The sequence below is a fragment of the Paroedura picta genome, chromosome 5 (genome assembly GCF_049243985.1).
Source record: "Paroedura picta isolate Pp20150507F chromosome 5, Ppicta_v3.0, whole genome shotgun sequence".
In the NCBI taxonomy this organism is placed as follows: Eukaryota; Metazoa; Chordata; class Lepidosauria; order Squamata; family Gekkonidae; genus Paroedura; species Paroedura picta.
This window is the reverse complement of record NC_135373.1, coordinates 8,084,042-8,110,653: the sequence shown is the minus strand read 5'-3', so window position 1 is coordinate 8,110,653 and position 26,612 is coordinate 8,084,042. Positions and strand designations below refer to the sequence as shown.

Below are 26,612 nucleotides of genomic sequence, written 5' to 3'. Positions count from 1 at the left end.
TGAGTCTTCATTAAAAGCAAACTGAGGGTCTTGGGACTATTATTCCAGTTCACTCACAGAAGACGTTGGCATTCAGGTCTTTCGATGATTACCTCAGAAATGAAACAATATGGTGCATCTTTCAGTGAGGAAGTCCGAGTGCTCCGTACGAATACACAACCATTTCACCTTTGTTGCTTTATTAATGCACATCCTTAAAGAAGAATCCATATATAAGAGTAGGGATTTTGAAACAGAGTTTCATGTCTTTGATTATGCATACGTGAAAATAGGACCTGACTTGTAAACATCATTAACCTGTCATGAATTATGGCATTTTTAATACACTAACAAAGATACACATCTCTGTAACATTTATGTTCTTAAATTAATATTGGTGAAATAAACAGGCTCAACTAGTGTATTTAAAAAAAATGTCTATAGGGCAATCCTCTTGATTGTGGTCAGCAGGGTCACAACCCTCAAAGCCATGGGTTTCAAGACAACACTCCACAGCCCTATGGTCCTCAGTCCTTTGGGGATTTGGTAAGTATCACAAGTTTTGTTTCTCTGCATATGCTACTGCATATTTCCCTTTATATCAGGCTTTCTCAACCAGAGTTTCATGAAATCCTGGGGTGTCTTGAAGGCCCTAGAAGGGTTTCCTGAAGGGCTGGGAGATAATTAATTTTTATATATTTTTTAAAATTGTTAAACACTTGTTGGATGACATGACCATATATGTTGACCTTCCCCCCCTCCCAAAATGGCCAGTGATGGGCCTGGAGGCGTTGGGAAGGGGAGGGGCCTACGATGGGTGTGTCCACAGCTGTACTTCCCAAACATATTGTGCACTATCACTCCACTTTTAAGTGAACAGGCAAGGCAGCCTTACACAGATTTTTGGCCAAAGGCAAGACTGTCTACACAACTGAAGATGTCTATAAACAAATGAATCACACATATCCTGAAAAGACCTTTATACTAGTTTAATGTATTCATTTATTGATCTGGGCCCATTCTGCACACATAGGATAAGGCCCTTTCAATGTGCCTTGTAAGCTGGATTGTCCTGTGTGAAACAGGAAAATCTACTTCTAAAGTGCATTGAAAGTGCATTATCTATTGTGTGCAGAATAGGCCTAGGTTTCCATAACATTTCAAATGTTTAATTCTATAGGAGGGAACAAATGTGTATTTTTCTAAAATAAAATCTATAGGGTGGTCCTCCGCGCTATGGTTTCCCACCCAATGGTCCACCACCGCACTTTGGTCCTCCATTGTATGTGCATCACATCAACACTCCTCCACCCTATGTCAACAGGCCTCCTCAGCCCTATGGACCTCAAAGCTATGGCAGCCCAGTGAGTATGCATAACTTCGCTTAGAAAAGCAACCAAAGCTTATTGTGGTGAAGTTTAGGTTGGAATCTGCAAGATCTACTGTGCATCAACACAGAAAGATAACTAGAATATCCTGTAAGGGCAGTAAAGGGGAGGCTAGCTAGCCTGTTCAAATTGTTCTTTTCTTGGCACTTGGTTGGCTTGTTAAGGAAGAAGGTTTTCCCCATTCTTCTGAGAACTGTGGGTTCATTTCCTCTCACTCCCAGCTAGATTAGACAGATGGGTTTCTGTATCTTTGCTCTTCCCTATAAAGCTTGTTCTGTTCTTTAAAAGTTTGTTCTTCCTCATCTTGTGCTCTGCTTTACTGCATAGACTCCTCTAATGGTCTACAGGAAGGATTCAAATGAGTAGCCTTGTTGGTCTGAAGTAGTACAATAAAATCAGAGCCCAGGGCCCATTCTGCACATATAGGATAATGCGCTTTCAATGTGCTTTGGCAGCTGGATTTTCCTGTGTGGAACAGGAAAATCTACTTCTAAAGTGCATTGAAAGTGAATTGTCTATTGTGTGCAGACTAGGCCTAGGAGCACCTTTAAGACCAACAAAGATTTATTCAAGGCGTGAGTTTTGAGTGCAACTCTGAGGAAGAGTGCTTGTACTCGAAAGCTCATGCCTTGAATAAATCTTTGTTGGTCTTAAAGGTGCTCCTGGACTCTGATTTTATTGTTCTACAGGAAACTATTTCCCAGAAAATGTATTGTCGAAGGCTTTCACGGCTGGAATCAACTGTTTTTTGTTGTTTTTTCAGGTTGTGGGGCTATGTTCTGGTAGTTTCTGCTCCTAACGTTTCACCTGCATCTGTGGCTGGCATCTTCAGAGGTCTATCACAGCAAGATGTGAATTGCCACAGAGAGATACATATCTTGCTGTGACAGATCTCTGAAAATACCAGCCACAGATGCAGGCAAAATGAAATGGTAGGAGCAAAAACTATGAGAACACAGCCCCACAACCTGAAAAAATGACAAAAGCTAGCATTCTCCAGAACACTGCCTCAAATAAATTGGAAGGTTCATACATGCCTATAGTCAGTGCTTGTTCCCATTAACATTTTGTCTTGATGTTACATTTGTGGAAACAACCAAAACCGACACAAGTATTTTGGTCTGTTCCCATAGGCTGGCCCTGAAGGTTATGCTCTTCAGGTGAGTAAGACCAGGTTATTTCTTTGCTAATTGCCCTTTTAACAGATAACAAGGACCACCTCCTTCTCTGATATGAAACCACGCAGCAAGATGGTGTGTATGTACATGGAAAGGAACATTTGTAGTACCACAGAGGGCAGAATGCAAGGGGTGAACCTCTCCCAGGGTATTTCACTTTTCAAAATGGGCTCCTCCCAAACAGCCCAGCAATCATTCATGACAGAGTGGGAATTAAATTATAAATAAAAAACAAAATGCTAAAAAGCTTTTCCCTTGTTGGCTGTGCCATTGAGGTTCCCATAATTAAAAGCAGTGAGCCTGAGTACAGAAAGCCAGTGTGATGTAGTGGGTAGTGTCACACTAAGGCAAGCTTTCTCAACCAGGGTTCTGTGAAACCCTGGAGTTTCTTGATGACCCTAGAAGGGTTTCCTGAATAGGTGGGAGTTAATTAATTTTTTAATATATTTTTAAAATTTGTTAAACATTTATTGGGTGATATGACCATGTATGGTCATGCCAGTCTGCTCAAAATGCCCAAAATGACCAATGAGGTGCCAGGATGGAGTGGGAAGGGGAGGGGCTCCAGGTGGGCATGTCCACACCTCTGCTTCCCAGCCATATCCTGCATGACTACACCACTTCTGGAATTTCTTGAAGCCTGAAGACTATTTCAGGGGTTTCTCAATGGTAAAAAAGTTGAGAAAGGCTGTACTAGGGTTTGAGAAATCCAGATTCGAATTCCCATTCTGCCTTGTAAATTTCCTGGGTGACTTTGGTTCATTCACAAACTGTTAAATTCTTTTAAATCCATGGCTATCAATAAGGAGGGGTCTGGGGAGAGACGGCCTACGGCGGGATTTCAACAAATTATAATGCCACCTACACCACCATTCACGGCAGCCATTTTCTCCTGGAAGAACTGAAATCTCTAGTCTGGAGGCAAATTGGAATTTCAGAAGATCTCCAGGATCCAACTGGAGGCTGGCAACCCTACTGACACTGTATTGATGTCTGCTTTTGATTTGAGCTATTTGGGCTCTTTGTTAATTCACTGGGTGGTGCTCATGCCCAGAAAGGCTGAAGGGAGAATCTCTTCCATAAAGAAATAAGGGATGCACCTGAACCATAGCTATACAGTCCATTATGATGAAATGCAACCAGAAATCACTCCTGCTTTTGCCATTTTAGGTCTTGACAAGGGTTCTTGAAACTTTGAAACCACAAGTGGTGAGTATCTCAACATGGGGTGGGGGAGCAGTGATGTAATCTTGACTCTTGAAATTGTGCTGAGCCAGGCCTTTTTTCCATTTAAAGGTAAAGGTATCCCCTGTGCAAGCACCGGGTCATGTCTGACCCTTGGGGTGACGCCCTCTAGCGTTTTCATGGCAGACTCAATGCGGGGTGGTTTGCCAGAGCCTTCCCCAGTCATTATCGTTTACCCCCCAGCAAGCTGGGTCCTCATTTTACCGACCTTGGAAGGATGGAAGGTTGAGGTTGGGATTGAACTCCCAACCTCATGGACAGACAGCTTCAGACAGCATTTCTGCACCACAAGAGGCTCTTTTTTTCCATTTAGCCAGGCCTAGAGTTGCCGGCTCTGGGTAGGGAAATACCTGGAGACTTTGGGGGTGGAGCTGGGGGTGGGCAGGATTTGGGGCAGGGAGGGACTTCAGTGGAGTATAATGTTATGGAGTCCACCCTCCAAAAGAGCCATTTTCTTCAAGGAATCTGATCTCTGTTGCCTGGAGATGACCTGTAATTCCAGGAGATCGCAGGCTCCATCTGGGGACTGGCACCCCGAGCTGGTGCAGAAGAAAATTCAGCCCTTGCTCATAAGGAATTAAGGAAAAAACACTACAAAACTCCAGTGACACTCTCGATTTCCATGCTTGTTATTATTAGTATGACTTTATAGGCTGCTTATCATCACAAGCAGGCTCAGGACGATTTATAACATGCACCTATAAGCGAACGGTTTCAACAAGGTTTTTTGCTATGTTTCCTGTAGGGCACCTATGGCTTCGGTGGCCAAGTGAGTATTAAACATGCAATGTGTCTTTGTGTACTATATATGCTTTTAGATCAGGACTCACCCAAGGTACATACCAATATGTCTCATAGCACCTACTGAACTTTTCAGAAAGTGGGTAGGATGATTGTAAGGCAAGGGTGTGTTTGTTTTTTATTTGTTTTTGGCTTCCCTCATTCAAATAATGGAGTCTTCTACCAGGGGAGTGGTAAACAACCGGGCTTCCTTAGTCAGTCTGTGTGTCATTTCATCCCCCCTTCAGGATTTCCTTCTTCCCAGGAGATATGTGGAGATGAATATGCCATTTGGCTCCACCTCCTGAGGCAGCCATTTGGCATTTGGCTCTAAAATGGAAGCCATTTTAGAGTGCTCTTCAGCAACCCATCTCAAAACTCCAGTGGTGCCTGCAGCTTCCAAAAGGTTGAGGACTCTGTCTTCGATACCAGGCAAGCATTTGATTTGAGAGCAGTCGCTTGGGTCCACCAGAGCAGAAACACAAATGGGCTTAGCACAGTTCTTTTTGCTCAAGATCTTATCCAACACCTGGTGCTTCTCTCCCTATATATCACAGTGCCCAGGAATGAGTTGCACCAGACACAATGGGTTTGACACAATTGGCTACTGTGGTTTATTTCTTTCATTTCTGCCTGTGCGAGGGGCTCTAGCATGAGTAGAAATGTCGCACCAGATCCAACCCATTGTTTACAAAGCAACCAACTGGCCCTGCCGATATCCTGTCACCCACCTTGAGCCCGAACAAGGCAGAGGGACTGCACATAAAATCAATAAAAATAAGTAGGCAGAACCTTATATTGTTTATTTAATTATATTTAGATTTACAGGACACCCCCCTTTCCGGCCCAGCAAGAAGAGCTGGTTTTTGCATGCTGCTTTTGGACCATTCAATGTAGTTTCAACACACCTTACAATCACCAATCCTGTGGGTGAGAGAGCTCAAAAAGCTCTAGCCAGCCTGAGCTCACCCAGCAGGGCTTCATGGGGAATTGAACCTGGTTCTCTAGATTTGAGGCCATCACTCTTAACCACTACACCAAGCTTGCTCCCAAGAAAGGGGCCCAGGGAAACCCACAGAATTTCACTGTGCATCAGTCTTTAGAAAGAAAGAGTTTCAACAGAAGCAGCTGGAAATTCAGAAACTTAAAAACCTGATGCTGTCTCATAGTGGGGACCGACAGCTGGGTCTATCCGGGTTATTATGTCTAATCTGACTGACAGCATCTCTCTGGGCCCTAGCCAGAGGTCTTTCATATTGCCTGCAGCCTGATCCTTTGAACGGAAGGTGGAACACCATTGTTTCAGAAAGACGAGAGTCTTGTTTATAACAATTGCTGTTTGAACTGAATACATGACCTGGGCTATGGGAAACAACTCCTGGAAGCAACAAGTGTATTTGTTTATTTTTGTAGGGTGGTCCTGGCTATGGGGTCCCAGTGAGTATAAAAAGTTTTTCTTTTCTTCTTGCTCCATGTTGACTTTTGACTTTTTATACCTGAGGAAACCCATGGGACTGATGTGTATATATATTCTTTAACTTTGTAGGCTGGCCAAGGGTCTGGCTATGGTTGGCAAGGCAGTGGTGGCCCCGTGAGTATTTTGTTTGGCAGACTGTGCCATATCTGCCTTTGGAGAGTACCGAATGAACCCCTTCATTTGAATGCCATGGATTTTGAGATGGCAAGGGAAGAGTTCTAGCAAAAAATAGCAATCAGGTTGCAAGCCAGAAATGTATTTTATTGATGTATATATTTGAGAAACCCAATTGGGTGGTATGATGTCCTGTGTCCACGGCCAGGAAGCCCCTTCTCCAGAGATATAGCATCCAGTCAAAGTTGAGTCTCATAATCAACCCACCTTGCCATGACCACAGATGGGTCTTCTCAATGGGCCATTGGTTTGGATGCTGTGATGGCAGGAGAACCAAGATCTGTTGTTTAGGCACAAATTCTAGGGATTGGACCCTTCCAAATGTTGATTCTGTGCATCCTGGTCTTTCTTTACATTTCTCAAACCCATGCTAAATTTGTCCTTGGGCTAACTTTGTGCTTAGATCTGAAGGGTAGACTTCTCGGGCTTCTTTTGCCCTTCTTGAAGGAGATTTTAAATGCCTCAGGGATTAAAATGTTTCTCATAAAACCAAGGCCCTCATCCCCTGAAGGATGTACCATGGTTTACCCACATCCTCCAAGATGACTCTTCATTCAAGAGATGCTGAAGTTGCCTGTTTCATTGATTAGATGAGTTCCAATCTGCTGTCCCAAGATTAGCAGTTGTCCTGCAGCTTGGCTGGTTTGTCCCTGGTTATCTCCACCTGCTTTCTCCCAGACCTGCTTCCTCCACTGAGATTCTTCATCTGATCTTGGTATCCCTGGCTTTGGCCATCTTCTCATAATGCTGGCAGTAGCTAGGACACCCAGGCTTGGTCCAGAGGCATTTGTGTCCTCTTGGCCAGGAATGCCACTTTCCTCATCAAGGGGAGACCTGTGTCTCTACCCCTCATCAAGGAGTCCTGTGTCTCTACATGACAGATTGATAGATGTTTGTTTTTATCTCTACAGGCTGGCCAAGGCTATGGTTGGCAAGGCAACGGTGGCCCGGTGAGTAGGTTTATGGGTACTCATAATCAGGCAAACTAAAGAGCAGCCATTGATGAGTACTCAATGAACTCCTCCCTTCTAATGCCACTCATTTCAAAGCAACCTGTGTAGTCCTAAGGATCGTAGACTAAAGATGTGAAGCTGGGAAGACACTAAAGGCCAAACACTAATTTGGTCAAGAGGAGGAGAGACCTGTAGCAAAAATAACTTACCCCTTTGGCTGTTTTCGATTTTCTGGGCTGCGTGGTCTGGTAATTTTTACCGGTAACTGAGGTTGGAATCTTCAGAGGTAGGACGCTCTACACTTCGTCAGGGTGAGATTCCCATCTTGCTATTTTCTACATCTGACAATGCCAACCTCAGTTAGTGGCAAAATTTCAGGGACTAAAATTACCAGACCATGACCACACTGCCTGGAAAACCCACAACCACCAGTAGACCCTGGCCGTGAAAGCCTTCAATAATTCAACTGTAAATTTGTACACCAGAAATGTATCTCATCCATTTCATCATCGCCTTTTATATAGTGATATGGATACGGAGAGCCTCTTGTGGCGCAGAGTGGTAAGGCAGCAACATGCTGGCTGAAGCTGTCTGCCCATGAGGTTGGGAGTTCGATCCCAACAGCCGGCTCAAGGTTGACTCAGCCTTCCATCCTTCTGAGGTTGGTAAAATGAATACCCAGCTTGCTCGGGGGTAAACGGTAATGACTGGGGAAGGCACTGGCAAACCACCCCGTATTGAGTCTGCCATGAAAACACTGGAGGGCGTCACCCCAAGGGTCAGACATGACTCGGTGCTTGCACAGGGGATACCTTTACCTGTAACCTTTATGGATATGGAAGTCTGTGTCTTTGTTTTGCTGTGGGTATAGGCCAGATTGAAGTGTTGGGATGAAAGTAAATAAAAGTAAAGGAGGGTGCCCAGACAGAAATTTCTGATCTGTTTTATATCGCACCATCAAGAAAATGGCAAGTGGGGAAAAAAAATTAATTTGCTTCCTGGTAGACATTGCCCAATTAAAATTGAGATTGGCTGTTTTATTTGCCTGTTATGACAAAGTAGGCACCAACAAGGGCTTATGGGAATTGTAGTCCATGGACATCTGGAGAGCCACAGTTTGGCCATGTTTAGTCCCTTCAAAGTCACCAGAGGAGTATTGCACAACCTCTAGCTCTTGGGTCAGCTACCAAGCTCACAGTGTATCCCAATGAAGATTCGGTATGAGTATCAAGGCGATATTTAAAAAGGCACAAAACAAAACCAGACAGATTATGAAATGGGATCTTGTCCCTGAAAGGTTATTTATTTATTTTATTTATTTATACCCAAATCTATATCCCTCTTGACTATGTCGATTCAAGGCGGCTTACAACAATAAAAGCACACCTCATAAAAACCCATAAAACATACAATTCCTTACAATAAAGCTATCAAGACCACAGATGGCAGCAAAAACCAACAATTATCCCATAAATCGATCAGTGGTTCTAATTTTCTGATGCATCTACTAACTTAATTCCTCCAGGCTCACATCTGTCACACCAGATGTACTATGCACAAGACACCGCCCCCTCCTCCCTTTTCTTTCTTTTTTGCTATGAAATAGTAGCACGGCTAGCCTTCTGGAGTCCTTAAAAGTATATATAGAGAAACAAACAGGATCAATTAACTTCTTAACAAATCCATTCAATAGGCTGGTCAAGGCTATGGTGGTCCTTCTGGCTACGGCAGTCAGCGCTACAATGGCCAGGTGAGTGTGATGGTATTTATGTCATTTCTTGAGCCGTACCCCTCTTTTGAGAAACTCCTGGTGAAGACCTCAGCTCCAATGCCATCCATTTCAAGGCTGCCTGCCTGCCTACTTATAGCCAGCTTGGTGTAGTGGTTAGGCGGGCAGACGTCTAATCTGGCAAGCCAGGTTGATTCTCCCACATGCAACCATGTTGCTGACCTTGGGCATGTCACTGCCCTGATAAAAGCTGTTCTGACCGAGCAGTAATAGCAGGGCTCTCTCAGCCCCACCTCCCTCACAGGGTGTCTGTTGTGGGGAGAGGGAAGGGAAGGCTAGAGAAAAGAAGCATATATGAACCAACTCTTCTTCTTCTCTTCTTCAAAGCCAGGAAAAAATCTTTGGGGTTCCTGGAGTGGAACATTGGGACATTGACACCTGTCCTGTAGTGTGGCTCTGCTGAGGTCAAACGGCAACCAAATGAAGTGTCTGTTTCAATCTCAGACTTATTTTAAAATTCAAATCCAGTGCAAACAGGTTTATGTCCCTGAAAGGCTACGTTGCAAGGACTGTTTTAATGACTGATGTAGCCTAAGATACCTTTATTTGTAGTTGGTTTTTGCTGTAACACAGTAATATGCCTGGGCTTCTGGAATATACAAAATTATATTTAAAGGAAGAAACGGGATCCACAACATGCATCCTAATTAATTTTATAGGGCGGCCAAGGCTATGGTGGCGGTTCTGGCTACAATGGCGTTTCAGGTTCTGGTTCTTCTGGCTACAATGGTCCGGGCTATGGTGGCCAGGTGAGGACGGTGGTATTTATGTAGCTGATTGTGCTGTAGCCTCTTTTTATGAAGACCTTACTTCCAATGTGTCAGGTTTTGCCAATTCCATCAGTTTTTTCTTAAATCTATTTTATAGGATAGCCGAGGCGATGGTGGCGTTTCAGGTTCTGGTTCTTCTGGCTACAACGGTCCGGGCTACGGTGGCCAGGTGAGGATGATGGTATTTATGTAGCTGATTGTGCTGTAGCCTCTTTTGATGAAGACCTCACTTCCAATGTGTCAGGTTTTTGCCAATACCATCAGTTCAGTAGTTTTCCCCTTAAATCTGTTGTATAGGATAGCCGAGGCGATGGTGGCAGTTCCAGCTACAACGGGGGTACCGGTTCTGGTTATTCTAGCTATAACGGTCCGGGCTATGGTGGCCAGGTGAGGCATTTGTTTTGGATTAGTGTGCCATAGGCCCCTCTGGATGGATCCAAGTTGGGTAACTCCATTCTGATGCCATAGTCCTGGTTTTCTCAACCAGGGTTTTGTGAAACCATGGGGTTACTTTACAGCCCTGGAATGACTTCCTGAACGAGCCAGGCTTCTTCCTCAGGCACTTGCTCAGTGACCCAGCTGGAGCACCGTTTCTCCGTCCTTTACATGCATTCCCCTGGGAGCCAGGTCTTCTGCATTCCTGCATCCCAGAGAGATCAAATGAGTTTTGATGTTTCCTTTATAGGAATGGAACATGTTTCCTTTACAGAATAGTACAGACACAATGGGAAGCCAATATGGCAAGAATAAATATCCAAATTGGACTTATTTAGAGTCGTCTCTCTTCAGTTTCAGTAATTTTTTAATTCTTATTTCACACAAGTCCCCACGCGTTTCGCCTACAGCTTTTTCAAGGGACGTTTTTTGTATTTAAGGACCATCTTCAACTTATTAGGAAATCTCTTGACAGAGTATCTGTACACCGCCCGTGGCGCCGCGGGCGCCACGGACTAAATAAAACTGTAAGCCCTCCTGGGGCGGGATGTGTCCGGGATGAGGAAGGGTCTGGATTGGACCCTTCCTCATGACAGACAATCGGAGGGACCAATCGGCAGGTGCGCAGCGCCTGCCGATTGGTCCCTCCGATTCCCAGCAACTGCGAGCCGGCTCGCAGTTGCTCCCGGCCAGATGCGGCGAGAGGCGCTTTGCGTTTCTCGCCGCGTCAGGCCGCCGCCTCAGGAAGCCCCCGGCAGTCACCCTTCGCCACTGTGCCCGCCCTGGAATGGCTGCTCAGATGGTTCGGCGCCGGGAAAGGAGCAGGGCCGCCGCGTCTTCGACGCGGCGGCCCTGCTCCTTTCCCGGCGCCGAACCATCGCCCTTCACTATGGAGACCGCGGCCCGAAAAGGAGCTCACCCGCCGCCCCGCCAACGCACAGGCCTTGAAAAGCCTCCCCGCGGCCCTCCTGAGGGAGCCCCCGGCAGCTGCCCTTCGACACTGTGCCCGCCCTGGAATGGCTGCCCAGATGGTTCGGCGCCAGGAAAGGAGCAGGGCCGCCGCGTCTTCGACGCGGCGGCCCTGCTCCTTTCCCGGCGCCGAACCATCGCCCTTCACTATGGAGACCGCGGCCCGAAAAGGAGCTCACCCGCTGCCCCGCCAACGCCCAGGCCCTGCTCCTTTCGACACAGACGGCTCGCACAACCGACTGCGCCGCCCGGGGGCCCTTGAAAAGCCTCCCCGCGGCCCTCCTCCCCAGGACGCCCTTCCTGCTCGCGCCGCCACCACCAGCCGCCTGCCGGGAAGCCTACCCACCGACTACTGGTAAGCCTACCCACCGAACACACCCGCGACACCCCCACCACCCCGCTCCCTGCCGATTCCAACCCTCCTCACATCCCCCCCAACATACATTCCCATGGCTCGCAAACCCACACCCCGACCCTCCGCGCCCCACATCCCCCTCGCCCGCCCCCTCCCTCCTAATTGCCCGTCCTCTTGCCTACCCCTTTGCCGGACGTCCCCGCCGCACTCCGACACGCCCGCCGACAGCCTGTCCGACCCGCACGCCAGCCAGCCCTCACTCACAATGAACCACGCATGCGCCGAGCTCCGCACATGCGTGGTTCATATCCCCCATTTCCTCCCCTTGCTCCGCCCCCCCAACCTCCAGTCATGCACCGCCTGCACTCATCAACCAACCTACTTCCTGCTTCTCGCGCCGCCGCAAGAGCCGAGGATCTCCACCACTGAACGGACATTCAGATTCCTCCTCGCGGCCCGCCCCTGCCCACAAGACTGACTGACGCAAGATGCCACCTCCTGTCTTCTCCGGTCCTCCTCACGCTGGTACGCTCTCCTGCCTTGCGTTACCCTCGCCTCTTCATCGCTCTGCCGCATCCCGACTCTTTACTCCCCGCCATCCACCCAGCCCCCACCCCTCAAAACGCCCGGCCGCCCCTGCCATGCTGCGCGCCGCTTCCGCACTGGCACATCTGCCATCCTCTTCCTTTGTACCCACTCGGGGAGAGCCCCAAGCCTCCCCAGGGAGGGGTAGTGCCTGCTAGCGCCCATTGTATTTACAGTACAATGGGCTATATATCTAGTAAGGTCATATAATAGCTAAACTTAGCTTGTGGCGTTTCAGACTTGTGGCGTCTGAAATGCCACAAACTAAGTTTAGCTATTGTATGACATACTCTTAATAAGTTGAAGTTGGTCCTTACATTTATTGTTGAAGTTGGTCCTTACATTATTCTTGCTTCAACATGTTTCCTTTGACATTTGGAGTGCCTGAAAGCCATTGTACCCCACAAGGGATACACAAATTTACCTTGTCTGTGAGGGAGCTGCATCATTCTGCTGCAATGAAAATAGTCTATGGCAGGGGTAGTCAAACTGTGGCCCTCCAGATGTCCATGGACTACAATTCCCAGAAGCCCCTGCCAGCAAATGCTGGCAGGGGCTCCTGGGAATTGTAGTCCATGGACATCTGGAGGACTGCAGTTTGACTACCCCTGGTCTATGGGCACCTTTCCTCCGCTTTACAAGAAAAATATGCATGGTGCAATTCAAACATTGGGCAGCAGGTGGCAGTCCTGGGCCTTGTAACGCCTGGTCCTTGGCTCCTTTTCCGTTTCAAATGTTGATATTGTAATTAGACAGAGGGCCAGTAAGCAGCAGCATTCCTTCAAAATAGGCAGGAGAGAGAGAAAAATGAAATAAAGAGAATATCAGGGGAAAGATATTGTATACTTGAGATATTGAGATACAGAGAAGTTGAGAGATTGCGGGGCATACTCCACAAGATGAAGGCAGGCAAAGGACAAAATCAGCAAAGACACAATTCCACCCCCCTCCCTGACACCATTTAATTTTGGGGGGTTCTGTTCTTATTGTGCCTCTCTTTGGGCATCTTGCACAGAACTTTTGAGAAGCATGTCCAAAGGCTAGTAAATAGAGGGGGGGGGGAGAAAGAGGGACTGGTGAAAGGCATGGGAAACAAATCATGTAAAGCCAAACCAAAACAGCCAAATAAGCATTATGTATTAATGCCAAGGCACGGATATATTTCTAAAAATCAAACAGGTATATAACGGGTTCTAATCCATGAAAGTTTGCACTGCAGGAATTCCATAAGTCTTTACGGTGCTATAGGGCTACTTTTAATTTTTGCTGTGACATGCTATCTTGGCTACCCATCTGGCATATGGAAATGCGTACTTGAGATAACATAAGATCAATAACTGTTTTTGTTTGTTGGTTTGTTTTGTCAATGCTGCAGGCTGGCCAAGGTCCGAATGGTTTCGCTTCTAGGGGCTCAGGCTACGACCGTCAGGGTGGCCAAGTGAGTATCTCGCTGTTTATTGAGCTGATTGTTCCAAATCCCCTTTTGGTGAACCTCAGAGGAAGACCTAAGTTAGGAGTAGGAACTTCTAATCTGGCGAGCCGGGTTTGATTCCCACTCCGCTCTCACATGCAGCCAGATGGGTGACCTTGAGCTTGCCATTGCACTGATAAAGCTGTTCTGACCGAGCAGGAATATCTGGGCTGTATCAGCCTCACGTCCCCCACAGGGGGCCTGTTGTGGGGAGAGGAAAGGGAAGGCAACTGTAAGGCACTTTGAGACTCCTTTATGTAGAGAAAAGTGGCATATAATAACCAACTCCTCCTCCTCCTCCTCCTCCTCCTCCTCCTCCTCCTCCTCCTCTTCTTCTTCTTCTTCTTCTTCTTCTTCTTCTTCTTCTTCTTCTTCTTCTTCTTCTTCTGAACTCCTGCCACTATTGTAGTCCATGGGCATCTGGAGAGCCACCATTTGGCCTCCTCTGCTACAGGGTGAAGAGACCATTCTGCCTGGAATGCAAGCCAGATCTATGAGGAGGACTGTGAGTAAATGACAGCCCTTCTGGAATCTCTCCAGGCAGGAACACAGGCGTTTATTTTATTTATTATGACATTTGGATACCGCCCAGCCCCAAGAAACCATATGTTCCATAGAGAGAGTCAACTATGAGGATTTCAACTCTTCAAATGACTTGAGAGAATGAGAAGAGCCGATGGAATCCTCAGGCAGGAATTTAGCTCTGTTCCGTGAGCCTTGTCCCCAGGAATGGCTTCTGAAGATTACAGCTTTAAGCTAACTTCCTGAAAGGAGCGTCGCAAGTGCTTCCCCTGTGCTCTCAGCCTGACTGCCACCCCTTTCCCCATGCCTTTATTAAACCTGAAGCTGCACCCGGTGGCAGGCAGCACCTGGACCAAGGGATATCGATGGCCCTCTTCCAACCCCTATTATTAGACGTCTGGGGGGGGGGATGTGTATTTGTTAAATATTGCCATGTTTTGTACTGTATAAGAGCTTCTTGTGGCACACAGTGGTAAGGCAGCCGCCTGAAAGCTCTGCCCATGAGGCTGGGAGTTCAATCCCAGCAGCCGGCTCAAGGTTGACTCAGCCTTCCATCCTTCCGAGGTCGGTAAAATGAGTACCCAGCTTGCTGGGGGGTAAACGGTAATGACTGGGGAAGGGAATGGCAAACCACCCCGTATTGAGTCTGCCATGAAAACCACTAGAGGGCGTCACCCCAAGGGTCAGACGTGACTCGGTGCTTGCACAGGGGATACCTTTACCTTTTTTTTTGTACTGTATTGTTGTTATGTCCTGTATTTCAATATGGTTTTATCCAGGATTTTTAACAAAGGACTATTGTAACCCACCACGTGCCGGCCACAGGAGTGGCAGGGAATAAATTTGATAATGATAATGATAATATTTGAGGAAACAAACAGGATCAATTAAGTATTTTTTTTTAAATTTTGTACAGGGTGGCCAAGGCTATGGTAGTATTTCTGGCTACAATGGTGGTTCCAGTGCTTCTGGCTACCATGGACCGGGCTCTGGGGGCCAGGTGAGTATGAGGTGTTTGGTTTGGCTGATGAGGCTGTAATTCCTTAAGGATGCATCCAAGATGAGCTCTTCTTGCCTGATGCCATGGATAATGGACTGGCCAGTTGTATCTTGCTAAGGACCACAGTCCAGCATGGTCATTAGTATGCATGGACAGCATTATACTTTCAGGGGGCCCCTCTGGCTTGCTGGACAAGCCAGAGGGACCCACTGAAACTATAATGCTGTTGATTGCTCCACATGAAGCTGCTGTATCCTGAGTCAGAGTACTGGTCTCTCATGTTCAGTATTGTCTGCTCTGACTGGCTCTCCGGGGTCTCTGAGGGGGGTCATGCCTCCAACCCTGATCTTTACTGTCCTGGGGAGGATGGGGATTGGCCAGGAGCTCGACCACTGAGCCACCTCTCCACCTCTGTAAGGGAAAGGGGCGTGAGCCAAGGAAACTCTTTTGGGGAAGTTAAATTGAATCCCCCCTTCCACACACACTAGAACTCTGGAACCCTGTGCTTTATTTTTGACTCTTTTTTGGACATCATGGTACCCAATAAAGTATTGCTTAAGAAGTCTACCTTGCAAAATATTTCCCTGGAGAGAGTTGTGCCTTAAAAACCACAAAGCAGCTCATGGTCAGTTCTGCTTTTCAATTAAAATACGTAAGAAGCTATTCCCCCTCTGCTCGGATTCTGAAGTTTATATTGCAATTTTACAAGTGGCCACTAGGTGGCAGCACCTACTAGCAGTAGGCCAGAAGATAATAAGAGTCGGGTTTTTGTTTTGTTCCCAGTTTTTGCCAAAATGAAGCAACAGGGCTAGTCTTCTGGGATATGTAAAATGATATTTGGAGAAACACACAGGATCAATGAAGCTGTTCTTTAAAATTAATTTTACAGGGCGGCAAGGGCAATGCAGGTGCTTCCGGCTACAACAGTGGCTACGGGTCTGGTGCTTCTGGCTATAACGTTCAGGGCTCCAGGGTCCAGGTGAGTATTAAAGGTATTTCTGTAGCTGACTGTGCTGCATCCACCAGACGGGGACCTCAGTTCCATCCGAGGCCAGTGATTTCAAGGCAGCCTGCTTATATCTCTGTGTGGCTAAGATTCATAGCCCAAAGCCTGGGGGAGGAACTCGGGGATTTTGTGGCAGGGGCAGGACTAGGACACTGACCTCTAGGTATGCTAAGGTGCACTACAAAAGATTCTCCCATCTCTGAAAGGCGATGTCTTTTAAAATCTATTTATTTTTATTATTTTTATTTTTATTTTTTTTAAATTCAATTTATTACCCGCCACTCCCAAGTAGCTCGTGGCGGGTTACAGTAGTTTGAATAAAATCCCCATTAAAACTCCGGACGTAAAAGCACATCTTAACACTGCCCGTGGCGCCGCGGACTAAATAAAGCCGTAAGGGCTTTGTGGGAGGAGTTAGGGCGGGCTCTGTCCAGGATGAGGAAGGGTGCCGATTGGCCCCTTCCTCCAGACAGACCATCGGCCGGGCCAATCGGCAGGCGCTTTGCGCCTGCCGTTTGGCCCGGCCGATTCCTGCCCTGCCGACAAGGGAGCAATTGCGAGCCGCGCGGAGCGCCTCCAACACATCAGGCTGCCGCCCAAGGGAGCTCCTGGCAGTCACGCGGAGCTTTGCCTCTAGTAGATCCATAATCACAAAACAAAAGAGATACAGCAGAAAAGAACAATTGAAAACTATCCACCCCCCCCCCCCACACACACACTAGAAATCTCATAGAGCAGTGGTTCTCAACCTGGGGGTTGGGATCACTTTGGGGGTCGAACAACCCTTTCAAAGGGGTCGCAGCAGGGCATGCAGCTTGTATGGAGTGGGGGGGGGGGCGACATCCACACAATAGCCTTGTGGAGTAGATCGAGATAGAGCATTTGTCTGGAGCAGCGGAAAAGAGCAAGATTGGCATGGTGGGACAAAAAGCAGAACTGAACTGAGAAACCCCGGGAAAAAAGCAATTTGTACACAATCATGAACCATGGATCTTCATGCCATTGGTCGGTTTTGGTTTAATTTCTGTGAAAGAACGCTTGCATAATTTTATGGTTGGGGTCAGCATAGCATGAGGAATTGTATTAAAGGGTTGCGGCATTAGGAGAACCTCCTAGAGGGAGGTGAGAAGAGAGGGGCAGATGGAACCTGCAGCTGCCATACACATTGCTCTATCCTGGAGGTGGGAGGGCATACAGATCTTCCTTGCCACGGCAGCCTCAACCATAGACCTGGCAGAAGCGCTCCATTTTGCAGGCCCTGCGGAATGCCAGATAGTGATAGAACATGACTTTTTGGGTTGGGGCACAACCTAGCAACTTAGCCTTCTGCCATATTTGAAAAACCATTGGAAGAAACAAATAGGATCATTGAAGTTTAATTTGTAAATCAATTCCACAGGGTGGCCAAGGCTATGGAAGGGGCTCTGGTTCTGGTCCTTCTGGCTACAATGGTCAGGCCTACGGGGGCCAGGTGAGTATGAGATGGGCCATCGCCATTTCCCCAAGATCTGGCTGCAATGGTCGGGACTATGGTATCAGACTATATGCTGAATGGTATCAACCCATATTTTGTATCCCCCCCCAAGGAACTCCAGGATCTGGCAGTCTAAATTTGCTTGGGGTGCAAAACGTGATAGGGAAGGGAATTTGCTATGAAATAGTGAAATGATCCACCTGTCTGTAATATTTCAAATGATATCTCAAGAAAAAAACCCAGTGACATTTATTTTTAAATTAATTCTATAGGGTAACCAAGGCTATGGACGTGGCTCAAGTTCTGGCCCTTCAGGCTATGATGGTGAGGGCTACGGAGGCCAGGTGAGTAGGAGACGTTTGCTTTGGTGGATTGTGCCATAGCCCCCATTGGATGCATCCAAGACGAAGCATGATCAAGGCTATGTTTCTGTAGTTCTGGCTGTGATGGTCAGGGCTGGGCTATCTCCCCATATTCTGAATGGAAGCATTTAAAGAGAGAGATTATAGTTGCGCTGTCTTCCATGATTTCCAACCCAGCATGGTTGGCAGAGATGGCAATGAAAATACAGACCACTAGGGGATGAAACTTTTAAAAGAGATTTTAACCTCTTCAGATTTTGCAACGTTAAGAGGGACAGTCCCCTAATTAGCAGAGTGCACAATGGCTAAAAGCTACCCATAACATAATGTTCTTTTCCACCACGTTCTGTGATTGTATGTCTTTTATTGGGCATTTTAATGGATTTTATCAGACATTGTAACCCGCCACAAGCCAGTTTAGGAAGTGTCGAGAAATAAATCAAATCATCATCATCATCATCATCATCATCATCATCATGTGCCTGCTGCATTATGGCAGCATGCACACTAGTGGGCCTTTTTGGGCGGTCGCATCTGCCTTCCATCATGCCCTCCACTGCTTCAATGTTCAGCCACAGTGAGTCTCGGATGGGTTATTTCTACATAGGCTAGTGGAGAGTTCCAATCTCACTCTCTGATAGCCCCCTTCAGAGTCTGAGGCAAGGAGACATCACAAAGTCCTTCACTTCCAACACAATAACAGACAAATAACAGACAAATCCTGTTGTATGTTCAGCATATGAGGCCAAACAATGTCCCAATGATCAGTCCGTATGAGTCTCAAGGGGATGTAGATGCAGGACAAAGCAGGTTCTTGGCCCTGAAAGGTTTTGTCAGAATAAATGTATTAATGAATAAGTGTTGCAAGATGGCTTTTACGGGGAGGAATGGCTACCTCTCAGAAATATTTAAAACTGATATTTTGAAGAAACAAATGGGATTGATGAAGTGGTGTTTTGTTTTTTATTATTGTATAGGCTGGCCAAGGCTATAGTGGCGGTTCAGGTCCTTCTGGCTACAAAGGGCAAGGCTCTGGGGTCCAGGTGAGTTTGGCAACATTTATTTGTTCCTTTTGAGGAACACCAGATGGAGACTTCAATTCTAGGGCTGTTGATTTCAAAGTAGCCTGGTTCTGACTGGGTTGTGGCTAAGGAGAAAGACTGTATCCAAATGAAGATTCTGTATTAGCCTCAGAGACAATTCTCCCCTCCCCCTCAATCCAATCCAGCACAGTTTCTCGTGCTGAAGGATTATCATAAAATGATACAGTCAGAAGGGATCTCCAGATTGCAGGAAGCTCACAACTACCTGTCCACTCAGTGACTCCAATTCCATGCCCAGATGATGCCCCCCCCAAAAAAAACCCAGAATCCCTGCCCCCCCCCCAATAATTTCCCCTGGATGACGGCAATTGTATAGGCTAGCCAAGGCTACGGTGGTGGTTCAGTTCCTTCTCGCTACAACAGCCAAGGTTCTTGGGGCCAGGTACATTTGGTAACATTTGTTTCTCCCATACCTACCTTTTGAGGAACACTAGATGGAGACCGCAATTCCAGGGCTGTTGATTTCAAGGCAGCCTGGCTCTGAATGGGTGTGGCTATGATCCACAGCCAAAAGCCAAGGGGGGGAAAACCTCCAAAATACCTGGAGATATCTAGAGGAAAAATGGGGCACCAATATCTGGGGTTTCCTGGGGCGGAAAACCTGAGACACCGATCTCCAGCTATGATGAAGTGCAGTTGAAAAGAGGCTCCCATCCTCAAAAGATTATATCTTTAAAAAAAAAACTATCAATTATTAAAGTGATAGGAAATAACTTTGTTGAGATTTTGACATAACATAGTAACTTAGCCTTCTGGAGTATTTGTATAAGCTGCAGCAACAATTCCCACCCCCACCCCCACCCAATACAAAACAGGTTCTTATCATTGAAATATGTCATACTAAATCAATTAATGATTGAAGGGGCAAAGATGATGGGGGGGGGGGAGATTTGCTGTGAAAAAGTGAAATGACCCAGCCTTCTGGAGTATTCAAAATGATATTTGAAGAAACAAACAGGATCAATGGCATTTATTTTTAAATTAATTCTATAGGGTAACCAAGGCTATCGACCTGGCTCAGGTTCTGGCTCTTCTCGATATGATGGTGAGGGCTATGGTGGCCAGGTAAGTATGAGACCTTTGCTTTGGTCGATTGTGCCCTATCCCCCTTTGGATATATCCAAGATGGACACCTCTGTTCTAAAGCCATAGACCAGGGGCAGTCAACCTGTGGTCCACAGTCAACCTGTGGTCCAAATACTAGCAGGGGCTCATGGGAATTGTAGTCCATGGACATCTGGAGGACCACAGGTTGACTACCCCTGCCATAGACAATGGACCAAACATGGCCAAGGCTAGGTTTCTTAATTCCGTTGTGATGGTCAGGACTGGGGTATCACTCCATATTCTGAATGGAAACTTTTAAAGAGAGAGATTACATTTGCTCTGTTTTCCACAATTTCCAATCCAGCATGGTTGGCAGAGAGAGCTGTGAAAGTACCATCCAAGATGGGATAAGACTTCTTTAGAGAATTTAACCTCTTTGAATAACTGAAAACAGGACTTGCATGACTTAAATTGTTTGTATGACATTAAGGAGCAGCTATTGAGGTCAAATAATGTCTGAAAGACCAGTCTGTATGAGTCTAAGAGGGACATAAATCCAGGATGAAACAGGTTCTTGCCCCTGAAAGGTTATGTCATGATAAATGTATTAAAGAATAAGTGTTGCAAGATGTCTTGGAGTGGGATGTGGGGTTGGAAAGCAGTAACATGGCTGCCCGTCTGAAATATTTACAACTGTATTTTCTGAAACAGTCAGGATTGATGAAGTGGATCCCCCCTTTCAATTATTGTATAGGTTGGCCAAAGCTACAATGGTGGTTCAGGTCCTTCTGGTTACAACGGCCAACGCTCTGGTGGCCAGGTGAGTTTGGCAACATTTATTTGTGCCATACCTGCCTTTTGATGAACACCTAATGAAGACCTCATTGTTAGGGCTGTTGATATCAAGGCAGCCTGGTTCTAACTGGGTGTGGCTATGATTCACTGCCCCAAACCAGGGGGACACCCCCCGATTTCTAGAGGAAATGGGGAACTGTTATCTGTCCTTCAATTTCAGTGTACTGAGAAGAAACAACATCCAAATGAAGTTTCTGTATAGTTCTCTAGGATAATTCCCCCCCCACGATCCATACTAAATGGTTTCTCATCCCAAAAGATAATAACTAAATTGATTAATGATTAACAGGACATAAGGTGATTGGAGTGGGGTGTGTTGCTGTAAAATAGTGAAATAACCAAGCCTCCTGGAATATTTAAAATTATATTTTAAGGAGCAAACCAGATCAATTGTTTGTCTTTTAATCAATTCAACAGGGTGACCAAAGTTATGGAAGGGGTTCTGAGAGTTCTGCTGGTTCTGGTTCTTCTGATTTCAAAGATCAGGCTTATGGTGGCCAGGTGAGTTTGAGACATTCCATTTAACTGATTGTGCTATGTCCAGCTTTGGACGCTTCCAAAATGAACACCCCCATTGTAATGCCAGAGGCATTTCAGGACAGCCTGATTCTAACCATATGTGTGGCGAAGATCGACACCCCAAAGCCAGGGGAAAAACCTTGGGGATTCCTGGGGGGAAATCCTGGGATACTGATATCTTGATATACTGAGGTACATTACAATAAGAGTTCCCATTCCCATGTTGACTTTTTTGGGTTTTGACACCACCTTCTAGAATAATTAAAATGAAATTTGAAGGTACAAACAGGAACAATGATATTTATTTTAAAATTAATTATCTAGGGTGGCCAAGGCTATGGACATGGCTCAGGTTCTGGTCCTTCTGCCTATGATGGTGAGGGCTATAGTGGTCAGGTGAGTATGAGATGTTTGCTTTGGCAGATTGGGCCCTAGCCCAAAATAGAAACCTCTGTTTTAGTGCCATAGACAGTGGATGAAGTGTGATCAAGACTAAGGTTTCTGCGATGGTCAGGGCTGGAGTATCACCCCATATTCTGAATAGTGAGAGTGAGAGCTGTGAAAACACAGACCGCTAAGGGATAAAACTTCTTTAGAAAATATAATCTCTTCAAATAAAAGAAAAGAAGTGCATGACATGTTGTATGTAAAGCATTTAGGATCAGCTACTAAGGTCAAACCTGTGCAAATGAACGCCCCACATGAATGCCCCACATGGGCCTCAGAGAGACATAAATACATAATGAAGCAAGTTCTTATTTCTTGTTTGTTTGTTCGTTTTTTATTACTTCAATTTCTATACCACCCTTCCATAAGGCTCTGAGCGGTTTGCACAAAACGTAGGGATAATACAGCGCAATTCGTAACATTAAAAAAAAAAGTAGTAGGTTCCATAACAAGTATTGTAACATTTCTCATAAGAACAATAACTTTCTAACTGTGATCCTGTAAGTTGGTGGGTTAGGGTTCAGATCAGAGGTATGTATGTGTGTGTGTCTATATGCCCAGTGGATGTTGTTGAATCGGTCAGCCTGGGACATGGACATCTTGCCATGCTGAGGTACACTTTGAGAAGGGTGCCCATTCCCAAAATGACTTTTTAAAGGTTTTGACACCACATAGTAATTTAGCCTTCTGGAATACTTAAATGAAATATGAAGATAAAAACAGGATCAATGACATTTATTTTTAAATTATTTCAATAGGGTGGCCAAGGCTATGGACGTGACTCAAGTTCTGGCCCTTCTGGCTATGATGGTGAGGGTTACAGGAGCCAAGTGAGTATGGGATGTTTGCTTTGGCAGATCGTACCATAGACCCCTTTGGATGCATCTAAGATGGACACCTCTGTTCTAGTGCCATAGACAGTACACAAAGCGTGATCAAGGTTATGGTTCTGTAGTTCTGGCTGCGATGGTCAGGGCTGGAGTATCACCCCGTTTTCTGAATGGAAGCATTTAAAGAGAGAGATTATATTTGCTCTGTTTTCCCGGATTTTCAACCCAGCATGGTTGGCAGAGAGAGCTGTGAGAACACAGACCGCTGAGGGATAAAACATCTTTAGAGAATTTAATCTCTTCAAATAATGGAAAAGAAGAATTGCACGAGTTATGTTGTAGGTACAGCATCTTGGATAAGCTATTGAGGTCAAACACTGTGCAAATGAACATGGGTCTCAGGGAGACACAAATCCATGATGAAGCAAGATCTTATTTTTTATTCAATGATTTATTACTTATATTTCTATATCACCCTCCCATGAGACTCAGGGCAGTTTATACAAAACGTAGGGATAATACAGCACTATTCGTAACACCAACAACAGTAATTGTAGGTTCCATAACTGAAGGCAACAAGTATTCTAACATTTCTCATAAGAACAGTAACTTTCTAAGCTTGATCCTGTAGGTTGGTCCGTTAGGATTCAGATTGCAGGGGGGAGGGTGTCTGCCCAGTGGATGTTGTTGAATCGGTCAGTCTCAACCAAATGCCTGGCAGAAGAGCTCCCTTTTGCAGGCCCTGTGGAATTGTGGGAGTTCATGCAATGCCATGATCTCTTCAGAGAGCTCATTCTACTAGATGGGAACTTGTAGGGTTTGTTGTTGTTATGTGCGAAGTCGTGTCCGACCCATCGCGACCCCATGGACAATGATCCTCCAGGCCTTCCTGTCCTCTACCATTCCCCGGAGTCCATTCAAGTCTGCACCTACTGCTTCAGTGACTCCATCCAGCCACCTCATTCTCTGTCGTCCCCTTCTTCTTTTGCCCTTGATCGCTCCCAGCATTAGGCTCTTCTCCAGGGAGTCCTTCCTTCTCATGAGGTGGCCAAAGTATTTGAGTTTCATCTTCAGGATCTGGCCTTCTAAAGAGCAGTCAGGGTTGATCTCCTCTAGGACTGACCGGTTTGTTCGCCTTGCAGTCCAAGGGACTCGCAAGAGTCTTCTCCAGCACCAGAGTTCAAAAGCCTCAATTCTTTGACGCTCGGCCTTCCTTATGGTCCAACTTTCGCAGCCATACATTGCAACTGGGAATACCATAGCCTTGACTAAACGCACTTTTGTTGGCAGGGTGATGTCTCTGCTTTTTAGGATGCTGTCTAGATTTGCCATAGCTTTCCTCCCCAGGAGCAAGCGTCTTTTAATTTCTTTGCTGCAGTCCCCATCTGCAGTGATCTTGGAGCCCAGGAAAATAAAATCTGTCACTATCTCCATTTCTTCCCCATCTATTTGCCAGGAATTGAGAGGGCCGGATGCCATGATCTTTGTTTTCTTGATGTTGAGTTTCAAGCCAACTTTTGCACTCTCCTCCTTCACCCGTATCAACAGGCTCTTTAGTTCCTCTTCACTTTCTGCCATTAGAGTGGTATCATCTGCATATCTGAGGTTGTTGATATTTCTTCCTGCAATCTTGATCCCAATTTGTGACTCCTCTAATCCCGCATTTCTCATGATGTGCTCTGCATACAAGTTAAATAGGCAAGGCGACAGTATACAGCCTTGCCGAACTCCTTTCTCAATTTTGAACCAGTCAGTGATTCCATGTTCAGTTCTCACTGTTGCTTCTTGACCTGCATATAAATTTCTCAAGAGACAAATAAGATGCTCTGGTATTCCCATCTCTTTAAGAACTTGCCACAATTTGTTGTGCTCCACACAATCAAAGGCTTTAGCATAGTCAATGAAGCAGAAGTAGACGTTCTTCTGGTACTCCCTAGCTTTCTCCATGATCCAGCGTATGTTGGCAATTTGATCTCTAGTTCCTCTGCCTCTTCGAAATCCTGCCTGTACTTCTGGAAGTTCTCGGTCCACATATTGCTGGAGCCTAGCTTGTAGGATTTTGAGCATAACTTTGCTAGCATGAGAAATTAGTGCAATGGTGCGGTAGTTTGAACATTCTTTGGCATTGCCCTTCTTTGGGATTGGAATGTAAACTGACCTTTTCCAATCCTGTGGCCATTGTTGAGTTTTCCAAATTTGCTGGCATATTGAGTGTAGCACTTTTACTGCATCGTCTTTTAAGATTTTGAATAGTTCAACTGGAATGCTGTCACCACCACTAGCTTTATTGTTGCTCAGACTTCCTAAGGCCCATTTGACTTCACATTCCAGGATGTCTGGCTCCAGGTCAGTATCTACCCCACTGTGGTCATCAGGGATGTTAAGCTCGCTCTTGTATAGTTGTTCTGTATAATTTTGCCACCTTTGTTTAATCTCTTCTGCTTCTGTGAGGTCCCTACCATTTTGGTCCCTTATCATACCCAACTTTGCATGAAACGTTCTCTTCATATTTCCAATTTTCTTGAAAAGATCTCTGGTCCTCCCCATTCTATTGTTTTCTTCTATTTGTTTGCACTGTTCATTTAAGAAGGCATTCTTATCTCTTCTAGCTTTTCTCTGGAATTCTGCATTCAGTTGGGTGTATCTTTCTCTTTCTCCCTTGCCTTTCACTTCCCTTCTCTCCTTAGCTATTTGTAAAGCTTCCTCAGACAGCCATTTTGATTTCTTGCCTTTCTTTTTCTTTGGGATGGTTTTAGTTGCTACCTCTTGTACAATGTTGCGAACCTCCGTCCATAGTTCTTCAGGCACTCTGTCTATCAGATCTAATTCCTTAAATCTATTTGTCACCTCTACTGTGTATTCGTCGGGGATATGATTTAGTTCATACCTGAGTGGCCTAGTGCTTTTCCCTACTTTCTTCAATTTAAGCCTAAATTTTGCAACAAGAAGCTCATGATCTGAACCACAATCAGCTCCTGGTCTTGTTTTTATTGACTGGATAGAACTTTTCCATCTTGTAGGGTTATGTCATAATAAATATATTAATGAATAAGTGTTGCAAGATGCTGGGGGCAGGGTTGGAATGGCAACCCCACTGAAATATTTACAAGTATATTTGACGAAACAGCCAGGATTGATGAAATGCCCCCCCCCTTTCAATTATTGTATAGGCTGGCCAAGGCTACAATGGCGGTTCAATTCCTTCTGGCCACAATGTCCAAGGCTCCGGGGGTCAAGTGAGTATGGCAACATTTATCTGTGTCTTTTGAGGAACACCAGATGAAGACCTCAATTCCAGGACTGATGATTTCAAAGCAGCCTTGGTTCTGACTGGGCCAAGGAGAAAGACTGTATCCAAATGAAGATTCTGTAGACACCTCAGAGACCATTCTCCCCTCCCCTCAATCCAATCCAGCACAGCTTCTTATCCTAAAGAATTATCATAGAATTATAGAGTCAGAAGGGATTTCCAGGGTCATCTAGTCCAACCTTTGCAGCAGGCACAATGCTCACAACTAAGTGTCCACCTCAGTGATTTAAATTCCATGCCCAGATGATGCCCTCCGCCCCAAAAAACAGAATCCTTTACCAGTCTGGCCTGGAAGGAATTTGCCTTCTGATCCCAGATTGGTGATCAGCATTATCCTGGACGTGCAAGAAAGGGCCACAAGAGCCAAGCATGGACACGATCCCTTCTGCCCTCCCACTCACAAACTGCCTAATTTCACAGAATCAGCTTTTCTGTCAGATGGCTATCTAGCCTCTACTTAAGAACTTCCAAAGAAGGAGAGCCCACCACCTCCCAAGGAAGCCTGTTCCACCGAGAAATTGTTCTGTCACGAACTTCTTCTGGATGTTAAGCGGAAAATTGTTTTGAATTAATTTCAACCCATTAGTTC

General features: G+C 45.8%; 1 protein-coding gene and 1 long non-coding RNA gene across 2 annotated transcripts in view; both read left to right on the top strand.

Annotated features, from left to right (window-relative positions):
• Window positions 1-432: 432 nt before the first annotated feature.
• Window positions 433-3,755, top strand: LOC143838918 (uncharacterized). The gene is made up of 4 exons (XR_013231477.1): window positions 433-525; window positions 1,200-1,343; window positions 2,501-2,527; window positions 3,716-3,755. It is a non-coding gene; the product is annotated as an uncharacterized LOC143838918 (long non-coding RNA).
• Window positions 3,756-7,138: 3,383 nt separating this feature from the next.
• LOC143838825 (uncharacterized) overlaps window positions 7,139-26,612 on the top strand; it is a 29,510-nt gene continuing 10,036 nt past the window's right edge. Inside the window, exons 1-17 of the mRNA XM_077340732.1 lie at window positions 7,139-7,171; window positions 8,868-8,924; window positions 9,623-9,712; window positions 9,831-9,902; window positions 10,031-10,120; window positions 13,453-13,515; window positions 14,987-15,070; window positions 15,960-16,049; window positions 17,476-17,547; window positions 17,823-17,894; window positions 18,890-18,955; window positions 20,009-20,080; window positions 20,817-20,882; window positions 21,335-21,418; window positions 21,761-21,832; window positions 22,642-22,713; window positions 25,884-25,949. Coding sequence (XP_077196847.1) covers window positions 7,146-7,171; window positions 8,868-8,924; window positions 9,623-9,712; window positions 9,831-9,902; window positions 10,031-10,120; window positions 13,453-13,515; window positions 14,987-15,070; window positions 15,960-16,049; window positions 17,476-17,547; window positions 17,823-17,894; window positions 18,890-18,955; window positions 20,009-20,080; window positions 20,817-20,882; window positions 21,335-21,418; window positions 21,761-21,832; window positions 22,642-22,713; window positions 25,884-25,949 — 1,214 coding nt within the window. The 5' untranslated portion in view covers window positions 7,139-7,145. The remainder of the gene's footprint in view (window positions 7,172-8,867; window positions 8,925-9,622; window positions 9,713-9,830; window positions 9,903-10,030; window positions 10,121-13,452; window positions 13,516-14,986; window positions 15,071-15,959; window positions 16,050-17,475; window positions 17,548-17,822; window positions 17,895-18,889; window positions 18,956-20,008; window positions 20,081-20,816; window positions 20,883-21,334; window positions 21,419-21,760; window positions 21,833-22,641; window positions 22,714-25,883; window positions 25,950-26,612) is intronic.